Source organism: Myripristis murdjan, chromosome 1 (assembly GCF_902150065.1).
Source record: "Myripristis murdjan chromosome 1, fMyrMur1.1, whole genome shotgun sequence".
In the NCBI taxonomy this organism is placed as follows: Eukaryota; Metazoa; Chordata; class Actinopteri; order Holocentriformes; family Holocentridae; genus Myripristis; species Myripristis murdjan.
Genome location: NC_043980.1, coordinates 14,630,202 through 14,649,422, shown reverse-complemented (window position 1 = coordinate 14,649,422; position 19,221 = coordinate 14,630,202). Strand labels below are relative to the sequence as shown.

General features: G+C 41.3%; 1 protein-coding gene across 1 annotated transcript in view; it reads left to right on the top strand.

Annotated features, from left to right (window-relative positions):
* Window positions 1-564: 564 nt before the first annotated feature.
* The window catches only part of stx8 (syntaxin 8), a 46,770-nt gene continuing 28,113 nt past the window's right edge, over window positions 565-19,221 (top strand). Inside the window, exons 1-6 of the mRNA XM_030061646.1 lie at window positions 565-686; window positions 1,587-1,686; window positions 1,812-1,906; window positions 2,195-2,305; window positions 5,781-5,914; window positions 7,169-7,261. Coding sequence (XP_029917506.1) covers window positions 670-686; window positions 1,587-1,686; window positions 1,812-1,906; window positions 2,195-2,305; window positions 5,781-5,914; window positions 7,169-7,261 — 550 coding nt within the window. The 5' untranslated portion in view covers window positions 565-669. The remainder of the gene's footprint in view (window positions 687-1,586; window positions 1,687-1,811; window positions 1,907-2,194; window positions 2,306-5,780; window positions 5,915-7,168; window positions 7,262-19,221) is intronic.

The window sequence follows — 19,221 nt, the reverse complement described above, 5'->3', positions numbered from 1 at the left end:
CTCTGGAGTGGAGTGTTTCATTAATTGTTTATTTATATCATTAGAAGACAGATGCCCCGCAGTCTTTCTCCTACCAAGCCACCTCCTTTTCACCTTAATTAAGCAGGGACAGAAAGTGGCATGAGCCCTTAGCCATCCTCAGAGTCAAGATCCTCTCAGTTTTTAAGAATAAGTGGCATTTTGACGTGAGCAGGTTACAGGAGCTGATTATTCCTCTGAGGCAGTGACACGGTGGTAAACAAACAGGAGACTGAACTATGACCTCACAGTGATCATTATAATATGGTGAACACCTACCACCTTGAGCCAACATCATAAATCAGCAAAAAAAGCATTTATTTATGGTAATTTGCTCACAAGTCCCTCCATTGTATAACGTTGATCAGGTTGTTGCCTGCCATGTCCAATAGAAACCTATATTATAAGGTATTTTTTTTATGTAAAAGAAGGTAAAAAATTATCGTAAATAAACGAATGAATGAATGCAGAGGATAAACATGTGTTGATGAGTTAACTGTACCTGTCATAATGTTTTTAATGCTGGCTCGACTTGTTCCTCGCAGCTTGCCGTACTGACGTCACACCCAAACAAGAAGCAGTTTGCTGATCATTAGCAGAGAAGTTTCCATGGTTCAAACTGGGTTTTTATCGTAGCCGTTTCTGTCCACAATGTCTCAAGATCCGTGGTAAGTCACCCGGTCCAGAGCCTCGATAATGGATATTGGATAATTAATGCGACCAAATAGTTACTCAGCTAAACCGGGACAGCCGCAGTATTTATCATGCTAGCTAATTTGCTAGCTCTTCCTGTCTGCACACCTGCGATAAACAAGCTAACAGCACCCTGATATTCTGACTCCATTTCCAACAAAAACTATTTTATTTGACTCTCTCTGAAGTTTTTTTTAGTGTTTGAGACCCTCCTGTGCGCCGACCAGATAGGAGCTTTGTAATGTTAGCATCAGGAAAAGCCAAAGCCAAAAATGTCACATGATGACTGTCAGGCTTGATGGAACGGGGAACTGAAGTTAAACATGACGAGCTGTGATTTAAGACACTTGGCATGATACTAGAAATCACCACAGCACATATATTTCGGTCAGAAACAGCTAAAATGATCCAAAATCAGATAGTGTCAGCGTTGTTCAATGTGGTTTGAAGACATGATGAAGTTTTTAATTGTTGTTACTGAGATATTGTGTACATATTTCCGTATGTATTGTTGTAATGTTATTGTAGAATTAAAGCAGATATTTTTATTGTTATATAATGCATCCTTTTTTGGGTACATATTAGGATTTATGCACAAAGTAGGATTACTGCAATGCGCATATTTTTTCTATTTTGTATTTCCTTTTCTGTGTCTTTTAATTTAACTTTTGCTTGAATCTCCTCTGGGATCAGTAAAGTATTTCTGATTCTGATCAGATCTATTGTCAATAAGCTAACATGTTGACGTGTTTTTTTTTCTGTGACAGTGCTATCTTTATGTGGGGATGAAAATGCCAAGTCAACTGTCATGATAAATCTAATCCAAAAATCATTCTAGTCTTATTATTCTATAATTATTCTAAATTATCCTACAGGTTACAGAATTATGATGCCACATGTCGCCTGGCGCAAGAAATAGCAGAGAACATCCATGAGCGGAACAGGCAACAGAGAACCGGGGGGAACCCTGCAAAGGTAAGGATATTGTCCGCAGTTACATCCACAATTAAGCTGCTATAAGTAACATGTTATTCCACTGACTCAAGAACAACTGGTGTGGATTTCTTTTTCTTTTTCTTGTTTTTGTTCTGTCTTCTTAGATCAATATGACCCTTCGTGCGTCGCTGCAGAAACTGAAGCAGAACATTGCCCAGCTCAGAGAGAGTTTGCTGCGATCATCATCATCTCGACGCATGTATCCTTCCTCTGACCACATCACAAGTCCTGAAAGTCATGAGACTGGATTACATAGTGCACTACAAGATTTTACTGCAGTAACTAGCCTTAGGTTGTAGTGACAATTTTGTTCCTATAGAGGGCATGAGAGTCTTTTGAAAGTTGCACCCTTTCCATTGAAGCGTTCCCCTTCAACAAACTTTGACTGTTAACAGATTCATACCAAACTCACCTTAGATCAGTGTTGGCAGCATCACCCTTCCACTGTTACTGAAGTGTTATCCTGACCTTAACTTGGCCTCATCAGAATGCAGTCAGAGGCTGATAGGAGGCAGAACTTAATCGATGACTTGGTCACCAGGGAGAAGCACCTCAATGCCACCTTCAGGGGCGATATCACAGAGCCTGATCCTTCAAGGTATTAAAAAGTGGGCTGATGTTGTCCAGAATGTCTAATAAGTGCAAAAGATGAAAAAAAAAATGTTTTACAAATCTCATAAAGCATTGCTTAATATTAAGGGCTGGCTCATGCTACAAGACTTGAGCTACATCTACCTCCAGTAGGCCACTGGATGCAAATATGGAAGATTTGGGAGGCTTCGAGTATGTATGTGTAATGCGATACTTAATTAATCGCCTAAGGGGAAATCATTTTTTTTGACATTTCCCAGCCAGTCGGTATTCAGTGACATGCTCAAGAACACCGCAGCGGGGTGGATATTTATTGATGCAGGGTTTGAACACGCCATCTGTTTGACGGATTGTTTCTTTAACCACAAGACCACACTGCTGCCCTTAATAGCCCACTCACAACATCATTGTCATAAGTGGCGGCTTTCTTGGGGCTCTATGGTTTTGGAAAAAAAAAAAGTTGGGAGAGCAAAATTGTTGCTTAATTAGTTCAACAAATCATGGGAGTATTTGTCCACACTGAATCTATTTCTGTCTCTGCAGGTCAGTGTCAGTAGAGCCAAACTCAACATCATCCCTTGGTGATAAGAGTACCACTTCCATGCCCATCTCAGTCACAAGACCCTAACTTTCATTTTGTGATTTTTCTCTGAAGCCGTTTTTCGTAATATCTGGCGCCAGTTGTCCAATTAAAAATAATGAATCCTCACCCTCTTAACTATGTCCCAGACCAGGGGGGTTGCAGGCTCTGTGCTCCCCTTTGAGGATAAGTCACCGGTCACTAACTTTTTGTGCAAAATCTTTGGACATCCGGTTTGACCCATGCACCTTGACCTCTCCCTCTGCTATCAGTTGGAAGGAAGTCTGTCTGCCATTTTAGCGGGGCAGTTGACTTTTTTTCTAATTCTTTTTCATTAAGAGCTTTGCTCGCCTCGCACTGGTGATCACACGTTTGGCACCTCCTGTAATCACACACACACACACACACACATACATACATATATTGAGTGTGCTTGATTAACAAGGTTGAAAAGAATGAGTTTACAGTTTAGAGCTCTCCGCTGAGCACTTTTTCTAATAATGGTAGGACCGGATGCCACAACTTATATCCCCCTCAGCAAATGATTTCAAATCGATGTGACATCTTAGGAAAATTTTTATAACAGGCAGTCATTACTTTGTGTAAGGTCGGACCTTCCAAGGCCCAGGTGATATTTATTTGGACAGAAAGAGGAAGTAGTGTGGGACAGAAAAAGGAATTAGTGTTGTTGACTTCTTTCATCTTTTCTTGTGTGTTTTGTGAATGAGGGTGTTTTTCAGCGGGCACACCTTTGTTACCCTGACATTTTCACTGCGCAGGAACTACAGAACGATTGAATTTCTTTGCAGCACATTATGAGATGGGAGGCGCAGTTTTATTTAAAGCTCAATCTGAGACAGTTTCCTTTTGATATCTTCCGCAGGCTTTCATGTTGGGATTGAGCTACTTAGCAGTGCTTTAAACAGGCTTTAATCTTGTATAGACCACACATTAAAGAAGCTGTAAAAAAAAAAAAAAAAAAAATCAAATTGGCAAACCACAATCATGTGGTTGTACAGTTTGCTCAATGAGACCGAATTTTAACAGTGATGTGTGGTGGGCAAGTTGGGATTGTGAGTAGCACCCCTTCCCACTGTGTGGTCTTTGTGGACAGAATATGGGAGGGGGTGGATTGGCCATGCTTGGGCAGCCTAAGCCGGTCATTTTTTTTTTTTTTTTTTTTTAGTGACAGCTAAAGGAAAGGGACTGGGGGTTGCCGAGGGGTTGAATCTGTCCCTCAAACAGTGTGCTTTAAGCATCTCTATTTCAGACAAGGCAAAAGAGAACATGGCGCCTTGATTTGAAGGCTTAGTTCACCCTGTCACCTTTTGGACCCACCTCTCCTCCACTACTCAGTAACCTCTCCTTTATATTTGATTGCCCTGGAAATAGTTGTAATTAGTTAAATCTCTCCTGTCCAAGTCACTCAGTCAGGGCCTTGGTGTTCAGGCCCCACCGGCGGCAGTCTAGTGTTTTGTAGCTGCCAAGAGATGTGCCTGACTGATTTTGGCGCTCCCACTGACTGGTTAATTGGATCTTCACACACTGGGCACCAGCATGAAGGAAGTGGAGGGCTGCCACACAGTCACATAGTAATCAAACATGTCAGAGAGATTATGTCAAATGCTTTGTCTCACCTACTCTCCTGATGGTATCAGCCTCTGGCCATGGCAAGGAGACGCAACTGCAAATGGTCTCGTAAGGCTTTACTGACCACATCAAGAGCAGCTTTAAATAGTCATTGCATAACGAAATAAGTGCACAGAAACTGGATCTACGCATAGACATTTGGTCATACAAAAGAAGAGATAAACCAAAACTTTGACCCATTACTGTTAGGTTTCACACTGATTAAAGTTACAGTTCATGCCCTTCCATCACTTTAAGAAGTTGTGTTTTTTTTCTGCATTTGAATATGCAGGTTCAAATAAGTCAGTGAGAGACTGAAATATTTTAGTTGGACAGGAAAACCACAACATTCAGTTACAGCTGTCTCAGTATTGTCATTTCCTGAGTCATACATGGGCTTACATGTGGCTCTGGTCACTTCTCCTGGGCTTGACCAGCAGACGACTTGCTCTCAGCAGACATGGTTAAATCCAGCCTCACACAGAGACCCTGAACCCATCACCACAAGACAGCTCCGGGGGTCTGAGACACAGCTTTAAGCCATTAACAGAAGAAAAGCTCGAAACCACACAGCAGTGTTTAGCACAGTACAACAACAAGGCTCTCTGGTCTGTCACTATGCTAGAGCAAAACCCCCACAACAACCTACAGGCCTGTGCCAGATTAACATACACTGTGTACATGCTGAATAAGCTAACCTGGCATTTTCTCAACTTCCAAAAATACTTAAAAGAAACGGCAAAATGTGTAAATAAATACCTTGTGCCTGATCTAAAAGGCTTTTGTGATGTTATGTGTTGTCATAAATGTCCAAAAGCTTACAGTATAGATATTTGAAAAGGAACATGCGTGGTACAGATGTGATTGCTGCAGGGACTGTACACATGTGCATTGTGCTCATATCCCAACCAGGCATACTGCCTGTGTTTACTTATGTAGCCAAAAGTCACTGATGCATGATGAGTGTTTCAGACTTGTGTGCTGGGATGATGATTGACAGACAAAAGGGGCACTTTTGCTCCATACATACCATCTGATACTATTGTGTGTGGAGTGTGTGTTATTTTTCGCTGATGCTTCAACAGTTGATACACTGTTTTTGGGTTGAATTATTGCTAACAGCAACTGATGAAAACTGACACATTTACACAACAAATTCCCATTTCTTGTGATGGCCATCTTGTCCATGTGATGATTTCCAAAGAACTCCTGAGTTGAAGAAATACAGTGAAAGGTTTTGGAAATCGAGCACTTATAAGCCGACATTTTACAGGTCAACACTGATGGATAGAGGAGCGGGAGCAAGTGGAGGTGGGACGACTAACCCCTGGCTGATCAATGAATCTGAGGAGACCAAGGGTCTGAGTTTCGGAGAGATCAAACAGCAACAGCAGCGCATCATTGAAGGTCAGCACACTTGACTGAAAAAACTGGCCAGGATTATGCAGAGTTAAAGGAGCTGTGCAGAGTATCATTAAAGTTACACTCCCATCATAAAGGACCAAAGTTTGGTCCCGAGCTCAGGAGGAGTTGAGTAAAATTGCATGTCAGTCACATCAGGCAAATACCAGATATCCTTGGTTGGGGTCTGCACTACATGCAGTATCAAAAGGCAAATTTATGTGTATAACATCACTTTGTTTGTATGTATGTATTTTTGTATGCATGAACTGTATATATCTATATGTGAAGGGTACTAACTAAACACAGTCAAATAATAGTGGTTATATAGTTTGGAAGGTGCAACAAAAAGATAATACAACAGGACACTGACCGCATGGTACTGACCATAACAATGTACGCACTTGGAAGGTGACATAATTTATATCTAGCCGTTATAAGCTGACCCCTCGTTGCTTTTCCTGTTTCCTGAATGGCTCCCACATGGCCCGGACACCCAGACAGCAGTTCACCTGACTCCATATGACACTTCTCTGCTACGTCTCCATTACAGCTCTGGCTATTGTCAATCTGGGATGAGAGATTCCTGTTAAGACAGAGAAACCAAACCACATAGAGGTTTTTATTCCCCAGTGGTATTTCTGGTGGAGCTGGGTAATGGTGAGCGCCTGAACCTGCGGTCATAACAAATTCCTGTGGCAGTGAGTGTGTCAAACATAGAGACCTACAGAGGCCTTCTCTTCTCTTCTCTTCTCTTCTCTTTTCTTCTCTTCTCTTCTCTTCTCTTCTCTTCTCTTCTCTTCTCTTCTCTTCTCTTCTCAGTTATTTAAATGTTTCTTGCCGATCAGCCTCACTGTTTCGCCTCTCCACCCTGGCCTGGTGCAGTTGTAATAACAGGAGTAAGGCTGAGTGGGGTAAAGTACTGAATGACTCACATGTGGCACTGTATCCACTGAGCTGGACCCCAATAGCCTGTCATTCCTATTCCCCAAATGGTTGCCCTGTGAAATCACAAGTGCAGTAAATTGCTCCCTCCTTACAATTGGTTTATTGAAAAGGGATTGTAGCATGTCTTTATTGTTTTTCCTACCCCACTGCTAAATTTGACACACATTCTTGTGCACATACGTGTAGTGCTGGTCACACCAAATGTTGTTTTCTCTTGCAGTGTTCAATCTTGCTTCTTGCTTCTTTCTCTTTTCTCTTTCTGTCTTTTGTTCAGATGTATAGTAAAGAGGTATCCTCTCCTCTGTCTTTCAGCCCAGGATGCTGGTTTGGACGCACTAGCAGAAGTCATCAGCCGGCAGAAGACAATGGGCCAGGAAATTGGCAACGAGCTTGATCAACATAATGGTAAAGTTATTTGCTTGTGTGTTGGTGTGTTGGGTGTGCGTGTCTGTGCATTTTGGTTCATAAAATTCCAGACACGTTGCATACCAAGTTAATCAGACATACTTGTTCCACAGTGGAATGACTCAGTTATGTGACTTGCTGGATAGTAATCCTGCTTCCCCACCAACACTGCCAGCATTAATACCAAACACACACATATGGTTGCAACGCACCATGTACTGAGGTCTTGACCATGTTTAGCTGATTATTGTTATTTTTTTAGTTAAACCCTGTTGGGATTCATGTCATACTCCTCACAGGGGAGAGCAAACTGGTTCCCAGTGCTGCTTTAATGCATTGAAGACACTGTCAGAGCACTGTGCTGTGGAATCAAATCTTCTCTGCACTAATGGCGCTTTGAATTATTGTTGGCTAACTGCCTCTCCTCAGCCCATAAATAGCTTCTGTCACAGGTACAATGGATTGTTTGAAATGGAGTGCATTGCTCTAGACTGTTTCTCTCCAGAGTGGTACTTGAGACAAGAAGACTTGGGGATGATCATCTGTCAACCACAGAACAATCAGATCCGTTAATGCATTGCTCTCAGAAGACCATAGCAGTGAGTGGGCCAAGACCTGAGAGTGTTATTTCACAGACGCAGGACGCTGTTTGCTGCAGACACACAAGACTCCATGTTTTCTTGTCCTTTTGGAGTTTCAGCCATTCCTTGTTCAGATTTTTTTTCTTCAGAATTTTTTTTTTTTGCAGCAAGTTGGACTAGTCCTTCTCATTGGGGAGAGAATGGTATGAGGATGTTGTCAGTCTGCCTGGTTTCACAGGTGAGGTGTCATTCTCTGAGTATAGCCTTTCTCTAGTGAGTCCAGTTACTGTAGTACATTAAAGTGCAATGGGTAGAACATGGGAGTAGAGTAACTTTCTGTTCTATTCCTGCTAGGGCCACTCAAGGTAAAAAATGTATGTACTCACGGTTCCATATATCACACGTTGGATATATTACCACCATTACTAGTACTATGATTAGCACTACAACTACTTCTGCTACCAGTAGTACTCCAGAATGTGTGTTAATCTACCAGCCCAAAGCTTTTTCCTCTGTTACTTATCGTCATAACAAGAATGGGCTTTATTAGCAAGCAAGGAAAACCTGCATTCAGCATCCAGGCTGTCACACAGACCTGGTATTTCTCCTTCAAGGTCTAGTTCATCGAGGCCAAATGTCACTTTAAGCGTCTGACACATCAAGCCGATGGTCACTCCTCGGCTTCTGTCTGGCTGTCAAGGGCCATCTGTGGCCGGAGGTCTCCTTTAGTCTGTGTGCTGTGTCCTGCACAGAGTACACCCAATTGATGCTCCTCAGCAGCTTCCCGGCTGATTCAGCGATTTGAACTGGCAGCGTATTGCGGTGGAGGGAGAGAGTTTTCTGATTGGCAGTTTGGCCTAAGTGAACTAGGACACCATACAAGAACCAGAAATTCAGTTGTATTGACATTGTACTCATTAGTGAGAGATATCTGCAGTTTTTTTTTTTTTTTTTTTAAACAAGGTGAGATCAACCTCAGTTAAACAAAGTAACAAAAGATTATATTGTCTGAATAATTCTGTCACTCAAAACAAATAACTTTGTATTAATAGCCTTGGACTTTATTTTGAGTGACTCCATTCTTTCATTCTTTCTTTTTTTCATTCATTCTTTCAGCATTTACAAGGTAGAGCAACTCCTTTTCTTCAGTTGAAAGTGATGACATGGTGCTTGAAATTCATAAAGAGCATCACACACACTACTTGCAGTCTTTTCTGTGGTGCAGGATCAGTCAGTCAGTCTGCTTGAAAAACCCAGTCATGATTAGAATTTCTACATGCACAATATCACCACTGCATTGATTTATTTGGCCAATGTTTCGGTCAATATGTAACCTTTCTCAAGACCATGATTTGTGTTTGATGCTAAAAAGCACGGGCCTGGACGAATTGCATGTGAGAGATAGACGACAGATGGAGTCGCTGATATCTAGTGTGGAGTGCAACAGTGCGATTGGTTTTATAAAATGAATGGACCATGTCAGACACAAAGTCATAATGAATATATTGGTTCTCCTTAAGTGTGACTGATCGTCTGATTGACTTGATATTCCTGTGAGAAACCTCTAGCCAATCATTCATATTTGTTCTGGAGGCGCCTCAGACACCCACAATACAGACAGCCTTTGCTCATTGTCTGTTTTTATTCTGATGACCAGTTTCACATTGGGAAAGAAGTCATTGTAATATCCTGTCTGAGCAGATGTACCCAAACAACTCCAGAGGTTGTATAATCGAATGATCTTGGAAACAAATGAGCCTCCCTTCTGCTGGGAAGGAGTGGCAGATGTTTGGCTGATTTTGGTTGACACTGATGAGAGAGGGGAAGAGACAGAGACAGAAAGAGAGAGGCAAAGCTGATTGTTTTAGCCTGCTCTCCTCTTACCTTATTGAACTAGGGACGGATCATTGCTTTAATGCTGTGACCGGTATGTTTTTCTTGTCTTTTTTTTTTTTTTCAGCTTGCGTCAGTGTTTCCAATAATATGAACCTGAACAGGGGATGGGAGAACTGTAACTGAGAATCACATCGGCTCCACTACATGTGAGCAAAAGGGCAAATGAGCTTTGGCCCCGATTAAAAATTGCCTTTCACTATTCCTGTGTCTTAGTCCCCAAAGTACATTTCACTATGAGTTTGGCGGGAACTCTCTATTTCTGTAATGGCCCAATGTATCTCTCCTTTGTCGCCTGTGGGTCTTGTAATCGGCTCCATCTGTTGAAACTCAAAGCTTGCATGTTTGCAAGAGTCCTCATGTAATTCCACCTGCCCTCTATAGTCAAACACCTTAACATGATATCAGACAAATAATACCTAATACGTACACTTTTTGGTCTTTATTTCAGAGAATACTCAAGTCACATGCGATGTAATTGGTCCCTGGGGGCAACCGTATGCATGATAGATAGTCTGTAGACAGGGATCTCCTTATGGACCATTCCCAGAACCTCACAGTCTCTACTGGATCTCTCTCCAAATTTACAGCCAGGCTTGAAGTTCACAAGGCCCACTGACACCAGACAGTGATTAACAGGGCCTGAAGGCCCTCTGGCCTTCTGTGGCTCTTCTGTACCTCCCTCTGTTTCTTTCCTTTTTTGTCTACTTTGTCGCCCCTCCATCTTGTCTCCCACTCCCCTCTTTGTTTGACTCCCATCATCAGTCCGCACTGTGTGTCATGTCACCATCCCCTCACGGTGACTTATGGGACAGCTCGTGGTTCCTTAAAGTATTAGACAGGTTGAAAAATGAGAATATACCTCATCGACATAGATTCTGAAACTGCGGTAGGACTTGAAAAGAAGTTGCCTGCTCACTGCTGGGCGCGTTCCAGGGTTCCCCAAGCCTGATTTAGAGGTCTCTGGGGCATCCCACCAGCCATGCTATAGGTGAGAGTCACTGCACTGGTGTGTCCTGCAGGGCTGATATCACTGACGTCTTAGAGTTATAGTACAAGTATGCCTGGAAAAGATCAGTTTTTGCTGAAACAATGCCCAGAATAAACCACAGATATGAGCATTATTCTTTTCTATTCAGTCTCAGAGAGTATTTTTTTTTATATATCGATTTGTCTTTGTGAGTATTTTTTTAAAATATTGATTAATTTATTTAAATATTATTTATGGCAGATTTTATTTTTGGTTGAATTTAGGTTTATTATGCCTATGCTTCATAGAGTAATTTTTGTGGGGTCACTGGTTGGTCTACTGTAATTTTAATCATACTGGAATCATATCATATTCAGAATTACCCTAGGTGCAATAAAGGTTTTCATTCATTTATTCATCGCATGTTATAAAAAAACAATGTTGTCAATGTTATTGTGTGTTCTTAGTAAGGGAGATTATGATTCAGCATATGAATCCATAAAGACCTCTACTCATAGTATGGAACTGAATGTCCATATCATTAAAATGCCATGTTTTTTCTGGTAAGGCTTTCTGTAGGTCCTTGAAGTCTTTTTAAACATCTGAAATTGCACAATGTATGGTAAGGCGTTAAAGGATACTTCATTTATTTTCATCCTGCACATTATTTTCCTAGTTTTTACCATCATGACAATTTATTGAACTCAAAATTTCATCACTTATTTCACTGCAAAGCTTTCACACCGCCAGTTTGCCATCGGTGTCAAATACACACACACACACACACAAAACCAACAGGTATTCTCTGACATTTGAATCCAAAACACGATAATAACATGTCCTTTCAGTACAGTAACACTCACAGTGCATTGGGACCATCCTACATCAAGTGTCTATCGATCACCTGTTACTTGTATATATTGTGGTGTTAAATATGAGAGCCCAGTGTAAGTTCACTGCAAACTGACTACTTGTTTGATGATCTGTAAATACAAGCAGCCGACTGGGTAAAAACTCTTAACATGAACCTCCTAGCAGTAATTACAAGTATGATATGCAGGAATTTGGGATCGCAATTGCATCACAAATTGTGGAAGTGTGTCAGGACAAGCAGTAGATTTAACAGCAAATCCACCAGTGCCGGAGGTTCAAAGTATGAAATGTCACAGTTGTCAGTTATATTTACACTTTCAAACTGAAGCAATAATGACTCCACATGACGTGAATGCAGCATAGCACCAGCAGCGAGCAAGATACACACGCAAGTATATGAGCACCACTAAAAGAGTATCGAATTGACTGTTTTAACTGAAATGTGATATTTGTTCATTTGCAACAGTTTAAAAGTTTAAGCTACTACAGTGTGAGTGTTGCTGTGTTGAAAGGATGTGTTGTAATTGTTCTTGGGGTTTGTCTGGCTTGCTTTGGCCCCATGTTCTAGTCCAGTAAAAATGCAGTTAAAATCTTTAAAATGTTGTCTTTTCTTATTTCGCAACGTTTCAAGCAAGAAATCAGTGTGGTCATGCTTACTGTGTAATGTGCTTTTATTAGGATATCAAATTTAACTCGGTGTGTTATAACCCACAGTATGTTCTTTGAAACGATGATGTTCCACTCTATCTCTTTAGGCTATGCCACTCAGCCTTTACTCACATTGGTATTTAACTTGGTATGTGCAGAATATAGCTGATGTGTTCTTACGTTTTATATCCTTATGTAAGGCCTTATGTCTACACTGAAATATACAATGTGTAAAATACAGTTCGTTAAGGCACGGCGTGACTTAATATGAGACACTGAGGCTCAATGAATGTTTTCTGCATACGGAAGAAAAATCACTGGAATGTTTTTCCTTCAGACTTGTACTTAAATTACTTGGGTTATTGCTTTGGACAGCTTTGTAGGTGCTGCATTTCTTGCTTGTATTAAATGACAAAATCGACAATGTAAAAAGTAAGGGGATAGTTTAATGCTTTCAGAGAGGCAGGAAAATGGATTTAAGTTATAAAGCGAGGGAAAGGCAAGACTCTTTGTTGATCCTGACAATTGGCACGTAACCTTGGCGTCCGACTGTCTTTCCGTCTTGTAGGGTTCCTTTTTCCCCCCTGATCACTGTACTGTAGCAGTGTTTTGCTATAAATAGATTAAGCTCTTTGTAGTTTGGCTGCTCAAGCCTAGCTCATGACCCAAGCGCAGTGGTGGTTTCAGTCATTTCCTTTTCAGGTAACAATTCCCACTAAGGTCAATTGGGAAGATGACCCTTTTCAGAGGGTTAGACATGAACCCAAAGCCCCCAGTTGCTCCCCTCTCTGCTTCAAGTGGATCAAAATGGACTGTGATGCAGAACTGAGTGAGCAGGCTGACTACTGTAGTTCTCAAGCTCTGTATTATGGCATCTAACAATCCAAACAGTAGATTGTTCCAGTTGATCTTACTCACCAAACACAATAAAGAAAGAAAGTCAATTGTTGGGGGGTGCTAAAATTACTTATAAATTGTGCTATCATCAGGTTTTTTTTTTATATCTCTAACATGATGTGAGAAAAGACTAGTCTATTTTCATTTCCAAATTCATTGTGGTAGAAAACTGTCCAGCACATACTAAATAAAATAGCTCACATCAGCAGAAACTTTTTTTTTTTTTCTTTTTTCCCCATCCTAAAAGCAACATAGTTTGACTTTATTGGTGTTGATATTTCTCAGATTGGGGCCTGGAACAATGACATCAGTCCATGTCAATGCCTTGTGGTTGTGAGTGACAGACAGTGGCTAGCTTGTTAAAATTATGTCTTTTTTTTTTAAGAGGGTAAGAATTGCCTCACTTGCCAGGCTTTGAATGGATTCTCCTAGATTGTGTTGTCAAGCTCACTGGCGGTTAGATGCTGCAACTTCGGAGTTGGCTATGCACTGTAAAAACTCCCGCTCTGTTGTTCATTGGTATATCTTGGTATGTCCAGGGGCCATATGTACTGTATATATAGTGATGTAGCCAAACAGAGAAATACACCTTCATTTTCAGGTGTATCTGCCTGCTTATTTCTTGCGTACAGTTTCATCAAGGTCAGCCATAATATATTTAGGCTAATCAAATGCATGGATGATGAGTTCATTTATTTTCCAACCCCTCTCAGGCTGTTCAAAGTTATATCATCAGCGGGAGTTTCCAGCTAAGCTAAATCTGGCCCTCAGAGTTCACCACACATGAACCATTCAAATGAATTAAGTCACTGCCATTTGGTAGGTATTTTTTCCTCCACCTCCAGACCTTTATAAATAGACCCCAAACCTGCGACAGCTCTAGCAGACGTGTTCTCACTTTGAATATCCTAGCCATGCCCTTACCATGTCCAGTCTTTTTCTGTTTGATAATAGTACTCATGGCAGTGCTAGGCAGCTCCTCTCAGAATTTACACAGAACACAGAATTACCAAGTGTGTATATCCAAGTCAAAAAACAAACCCTCATTTAGATTGAGGCCTTCTGGAACAAATTTAGTTGGATCTTAAAGATATGTGCCTTTAAGTACTAGCTATAACCAGTCTGACCACATGTGCACTGTTGGTATGTCTGAGACATGGAGACTAAAAAAAAAAAAAGGTTGCTTTTATTGCATGACTTGGTAGTGACTTAGTCTTTGTGTTGTCTGTGTACAAGTATTTGCAAGCGAAGTTAATTTCATTTTGATCTTATCAAAAGTGAGTCAGCACATGATTTACAAGGAGCAGACTTAATGACAGAAACACCTGACAGTATATTAAAATGATGGACTAATGAGGTCATTTTGCCTTCAGGATGGCTTCCATTGTCTTGAAATGATGAAGTATAAATCTTGAATTCACTGTAGACAGAGGGAAGCATTCAGTAACAGCTTTTGATGTATAAACGAGGTAGAAATCTTGACACTTGGTGCTCCAGATCTTTCTGTAAATGTTCAATTATTTTTCAAAAACCCAAGTCCCTTTTCATATGGTGTTTAAATTATTTTGTCCACATGCTGTAATTGGACTCATGTCGGTTGCAGTGGCTCAGCCTGTGACCTTTTGGTGCTCAGAATCGGCTCTCACAGCAAGACACCCTAACACAGTGCTGGGTGATATGGACAAAATGAAGTATCGAGATGTCTATGACCGAATAGCTCGAAATCAATACCGGGATGATACAGTAGGGATGGTGCTTTCACAAAAAAACCTCCATAAAAGAGATCCAGCCCAGCCCTGCTGACACACCTGATGTGTATGAGTGCACTATGAACTAAATCTTGTTTCTCTTTGTAAGCCAGCAACTAAACCAGTAGAAATGGCTTTGCTCCTATGATGGACTTCAGTTTGGCTAGTAATTAGATCATTGATTTGCTCCTACACCAGCAGAGTATGTAGAAGGTCCAAGTTGGGCAGCAGTAATGTCTTCCAAATAAACAGCTGAGTGAGAGGAGAGAGGCTCTTACTGCTGGAGGACAGTGACATCAGCAGCCACCCCAGAGAACACAGCCCTCCGCTAGGCCCTGCTTTTAGAAACCGCTCGGTGAGCAAATAAACCATCCTAATGATGGCACTCAGCAGAAAGTCAGAATGTGGTAAGGGTTGCAGATTGATTTATTGTTTGTTTGATTCACTCCTTTTGGGAGTGAGGGTGGTGGCAGTGAGTAGTGTTTTCCAAACGGGTGGAAATGCAGCAAGAGTCATGATGTGATATTAAGAAGTGTTGTCATCAGAGGAATGTCAGGCTTGCAATGAGCCATGAAAGCGAGCATCATCTTGTTTAACCACCAGATTGACTTACTGGTGCTTGTCTTTGTGATTGATTGAGAACTGTATATGAAGGGTAGATAATGTTTGACACACACTATGCAGTATTGCTGTATGTAATTTTGTAGAAGCCTTTTCCACATATCTTTCATGTTTAGCAGGCTCTTGAAACACCTCTGAGAAATGATGTGGATTTTTTTTTCCTTTCTGAGGCAGGTAAAATGTGTGCATATGTACCCTTAAGACAAGCATTTTTGTTAATTTCAATATGCTCTCCGTATGGATAGTAAAGTGGTAATTGTCTCACCACTGTTAAGTCCCAGCAATATAGGTATGGAAATGAACTGGAAATGAAAATGCTCTTCTTTATGGTGAATCATGCCTCTGGTAGTTTCCAGGCCGAGTGACTCTTAAACCAGTCATCCAGAGTTTGTGAGGCTCAGGTCTCAAATGATGAGCTAAGCTTTAATTTCTTCAGGGACTTCTGTTTCCTGTGCAGTACAATCCAGGTGTGCATGTTTTCCCATTATCATCCAGTATAACTTCAGAAAGCCCTGAGCCCATATTTGGTCACCTCTGATGAGATGTTCCCAGTTTAATGATGTTGGTAACGTACAACATGTACAGTTCTCAGCGATTGTCATAGCCGGTTAATGGGAAAGATTCAGTCACTTTCCAGGTCGTGACTCATATGGAAACTCTGTAGTCGAGAGATCCTGGTATATTGCCAGGTGGACAGATTTAAGACAGTAAAGTATGATACTAGTCATCCATGTATATTCATTATCACTTATTATGCTCACCACAGACTTACTACAATCATATTATACCTTAAAATTGTCATCCTGTAGATTCAACTTTTTTTGTATTTATACTCTTTAAATTGAAAGACATTCAAGCAACAGTCTATACCTACTGAACAGATAGACCTTGCTCGAGGGATTGTGAATGGAAATTCCAACATAACATTGATGGGTTGCTCTGTGATTGAATGGCAAAAGATTGCCAGTGGATGAGAGGATAAAACACTAGTCACCAGGCCAACCTGTTGTGCTACACATCCTATCCAGGGTATAATCAATCATGAATCCTCGTCTCCTCCTCTCTACATCTATCCATCCTGGCATCCATCTCTGTCTGAGGCCTGGTGGTGTCACACTGATGGAGTCGTGGAGGGGAGGAGGCTGACAATGACACGAGGGACTTGGGTCACACTAGCGACGGCTGAGTGATGAATGAGCCGGTTTAGGCACCATGAGGAAATTAGCATGCTGAGACTCCAAAGAAAAACATCTGAAGGTGGTTTCATCAATCACGCTTTTTCAGCTTTCCCTCAGTGGATTGATGCTCCTTTTTTTTACCCAGAAAGTGTTTTTCTTTTAAGTTTGGCTTTATTTACTGTCTGCAATCTGTTGTACTTTCTTTTTTTTATGACGGTGATTGTCTTTTGCTTCCTTCACATCTGATTTCTAATGGAGATTAGAGAAGAGCAGGTATTTGATTGCAAGAGCACAGCTAAAACCTAAGAGAAAAGGCTCAGCAGCAGCTGGTTTGGAGATTATGCCATACTCCTCTCTGACATGTTCAGAATTGATGATGATGTTATATTCCTCTCATTGGGTTCCAAGCTGTAGAATTTCTTCATGGTCGTGTAGTAGCATCATAACCAGCAACTGATGTAAATGTAAAAGACACTGAGTATGTGAGTCCTCTGGGACTTTTGCCTGTGGTGGTTTGCGTGAAAAGCCCCACAAAAATTATTGTCTGAACGTTTCCGTATGTGGTTTTGCGGGCTCGGTGGCTCAGTGCCAATCGGTCATTCCCCGTCACACACTCAGAAGTGTTATTCAGTGACACTGGAGAAAAAGTGGTCATACCTGGGAATGATTAAGACACCCCCATATGTTACAGAAATTAAGCCTGCATTTTGATGGATTCATTGTTGGTATAATGCATTTTAGAGCTGCTTAGTACTTTGCACAGTTTGGGGTTTTTGGCCTTATTATCAGGCACTACAAGTTGTACAAGATAGCTTTGGTAACCTGTATTAGTAATAGAGCATCCTGCATCCTGGAGAGGCTTGGATGTCTGAAAAACTGGTAACAAGTAAAGAGAAGGTAAAAAATTGAGCATCTTTAAAAATTTCTGTCTATAGTATATAGGCAGGTTTTCTTTTTTAATTGCATTTTTAATAGATGCTGTAAAGCATGCAGGAGGTATTTTCTGCTTATTCGGCTGCAGGCTCACTTAGTAGATCATGGCTTTGATTTGCCTCAGTCCATCTGGAATAAATGTACGCTGGTGACAACTGTTAGCAGGAAAGGTCCTGCATTAAAAACCCAGTGGCAGAAATTCCCAGACTCCAGGATGAGAAAGCTGATGTATGGCAATAGCAGAGGAGAGCGAGCTGCAAAAGTAATAGGTGACTTTTACAATTCTCATTAAGTCACATTCCTTTTGTGACATTTTCTTTCCCACAACCATTTTTTTTTTCAGTGCGGATAATGTCATGAACCCCAGACAAGCATGCAGGTGTTGACACATTGAATATTGTGGTTATTTGTTGCTGTCGATGAACACAATGGCAGATAAAAAGCATGTTATTTTGAAAACACACAACATAAATGGAGCGCAATGGTATGTGCCTCGTATAATTAAATTTTAAGAAGTGTGCATTAATGATTTGGTTCTCTTCACCATGAAAGGGCTTCAAGCGTGGCAGCAGTTAAAGGTTCTTCTCTGTCCTAAACTACATTAAGTACATTAAAATCTGGCTGCCCCAAAACACTCTGGATCAAATGAACATTCATCTGCGTGATAATGGGCGCCAACACTTTTATGTGGCTATTTTGCGTGAAATGGCAAGTTATGGCTGTTGAACAGTATTGCCCCTTTAGCACAACATTGGTTCCAGCAGCCCTCTAACAAACAAAGTCGAGCGCACGTTTGGCTGCTGAAATGTGTGCTGATAGGTTTGCATTGTGCTGTTTCAGATGTGTGGTGGGTGATTTCTTTGAATCCTTTTGGTATCTGATTTTGAACAGAGAAGACACAGGCATTTGATAGCTTCTGTGTTTGATTTTGAAGATGATGGGGAGTTGCAGACTACAGCTATGATTCCCCCTCAAACTTTCCCCCATCTCTGCTCTCTGTCTGTCACTCTCTTACTCACATGCACAGACATATATTCACACGCCACAGTTGGTATCTAGTGGAGACAGGCACCCAGGACAGCCCAATATACAGTATGGTGCAGGACGGAGGTGTGGCGGGCCCGGCTCAGCTCATCTGCTGTGGTCCGGCGGGTTCCTGAGCCCAGACCTGAATCACATCCAGATGTCCACTAGCAAGTGTGCTCAGAGACTGGGCGAGGTTGTCTCCCCTCCACTCAGTACTTCTATCCATCCTCCGCAACAAGCTCAGCCACTAGGCCTGGCAGTCACAGACTCTTTCTCAAACTATCAATTGTGCATTTTATCCCTGAAAATACGTGCACTAACAAGGAAGGAAAATATGTAGGGAGGCATGATTTCACCGGTTCTTTCCCACCACCATCTTTAAAGCCGAGGATGACACAACACTTGGAAACAAATGTTTTTCAGGCTGTGTGTGTGTGTGCTTTGAAGGGTTTGGTCTCATTACCAGGTCTTTGAGTAATCCATCTCTTTTAAACAGTCTTTGTAGACATTAAAGGGCGTGTAGCTGGCATTATGTGTTTCACAGTGATGCTTTCTGATCACAGATTGTCTGTGCTGTTGAATTTGTTAACAA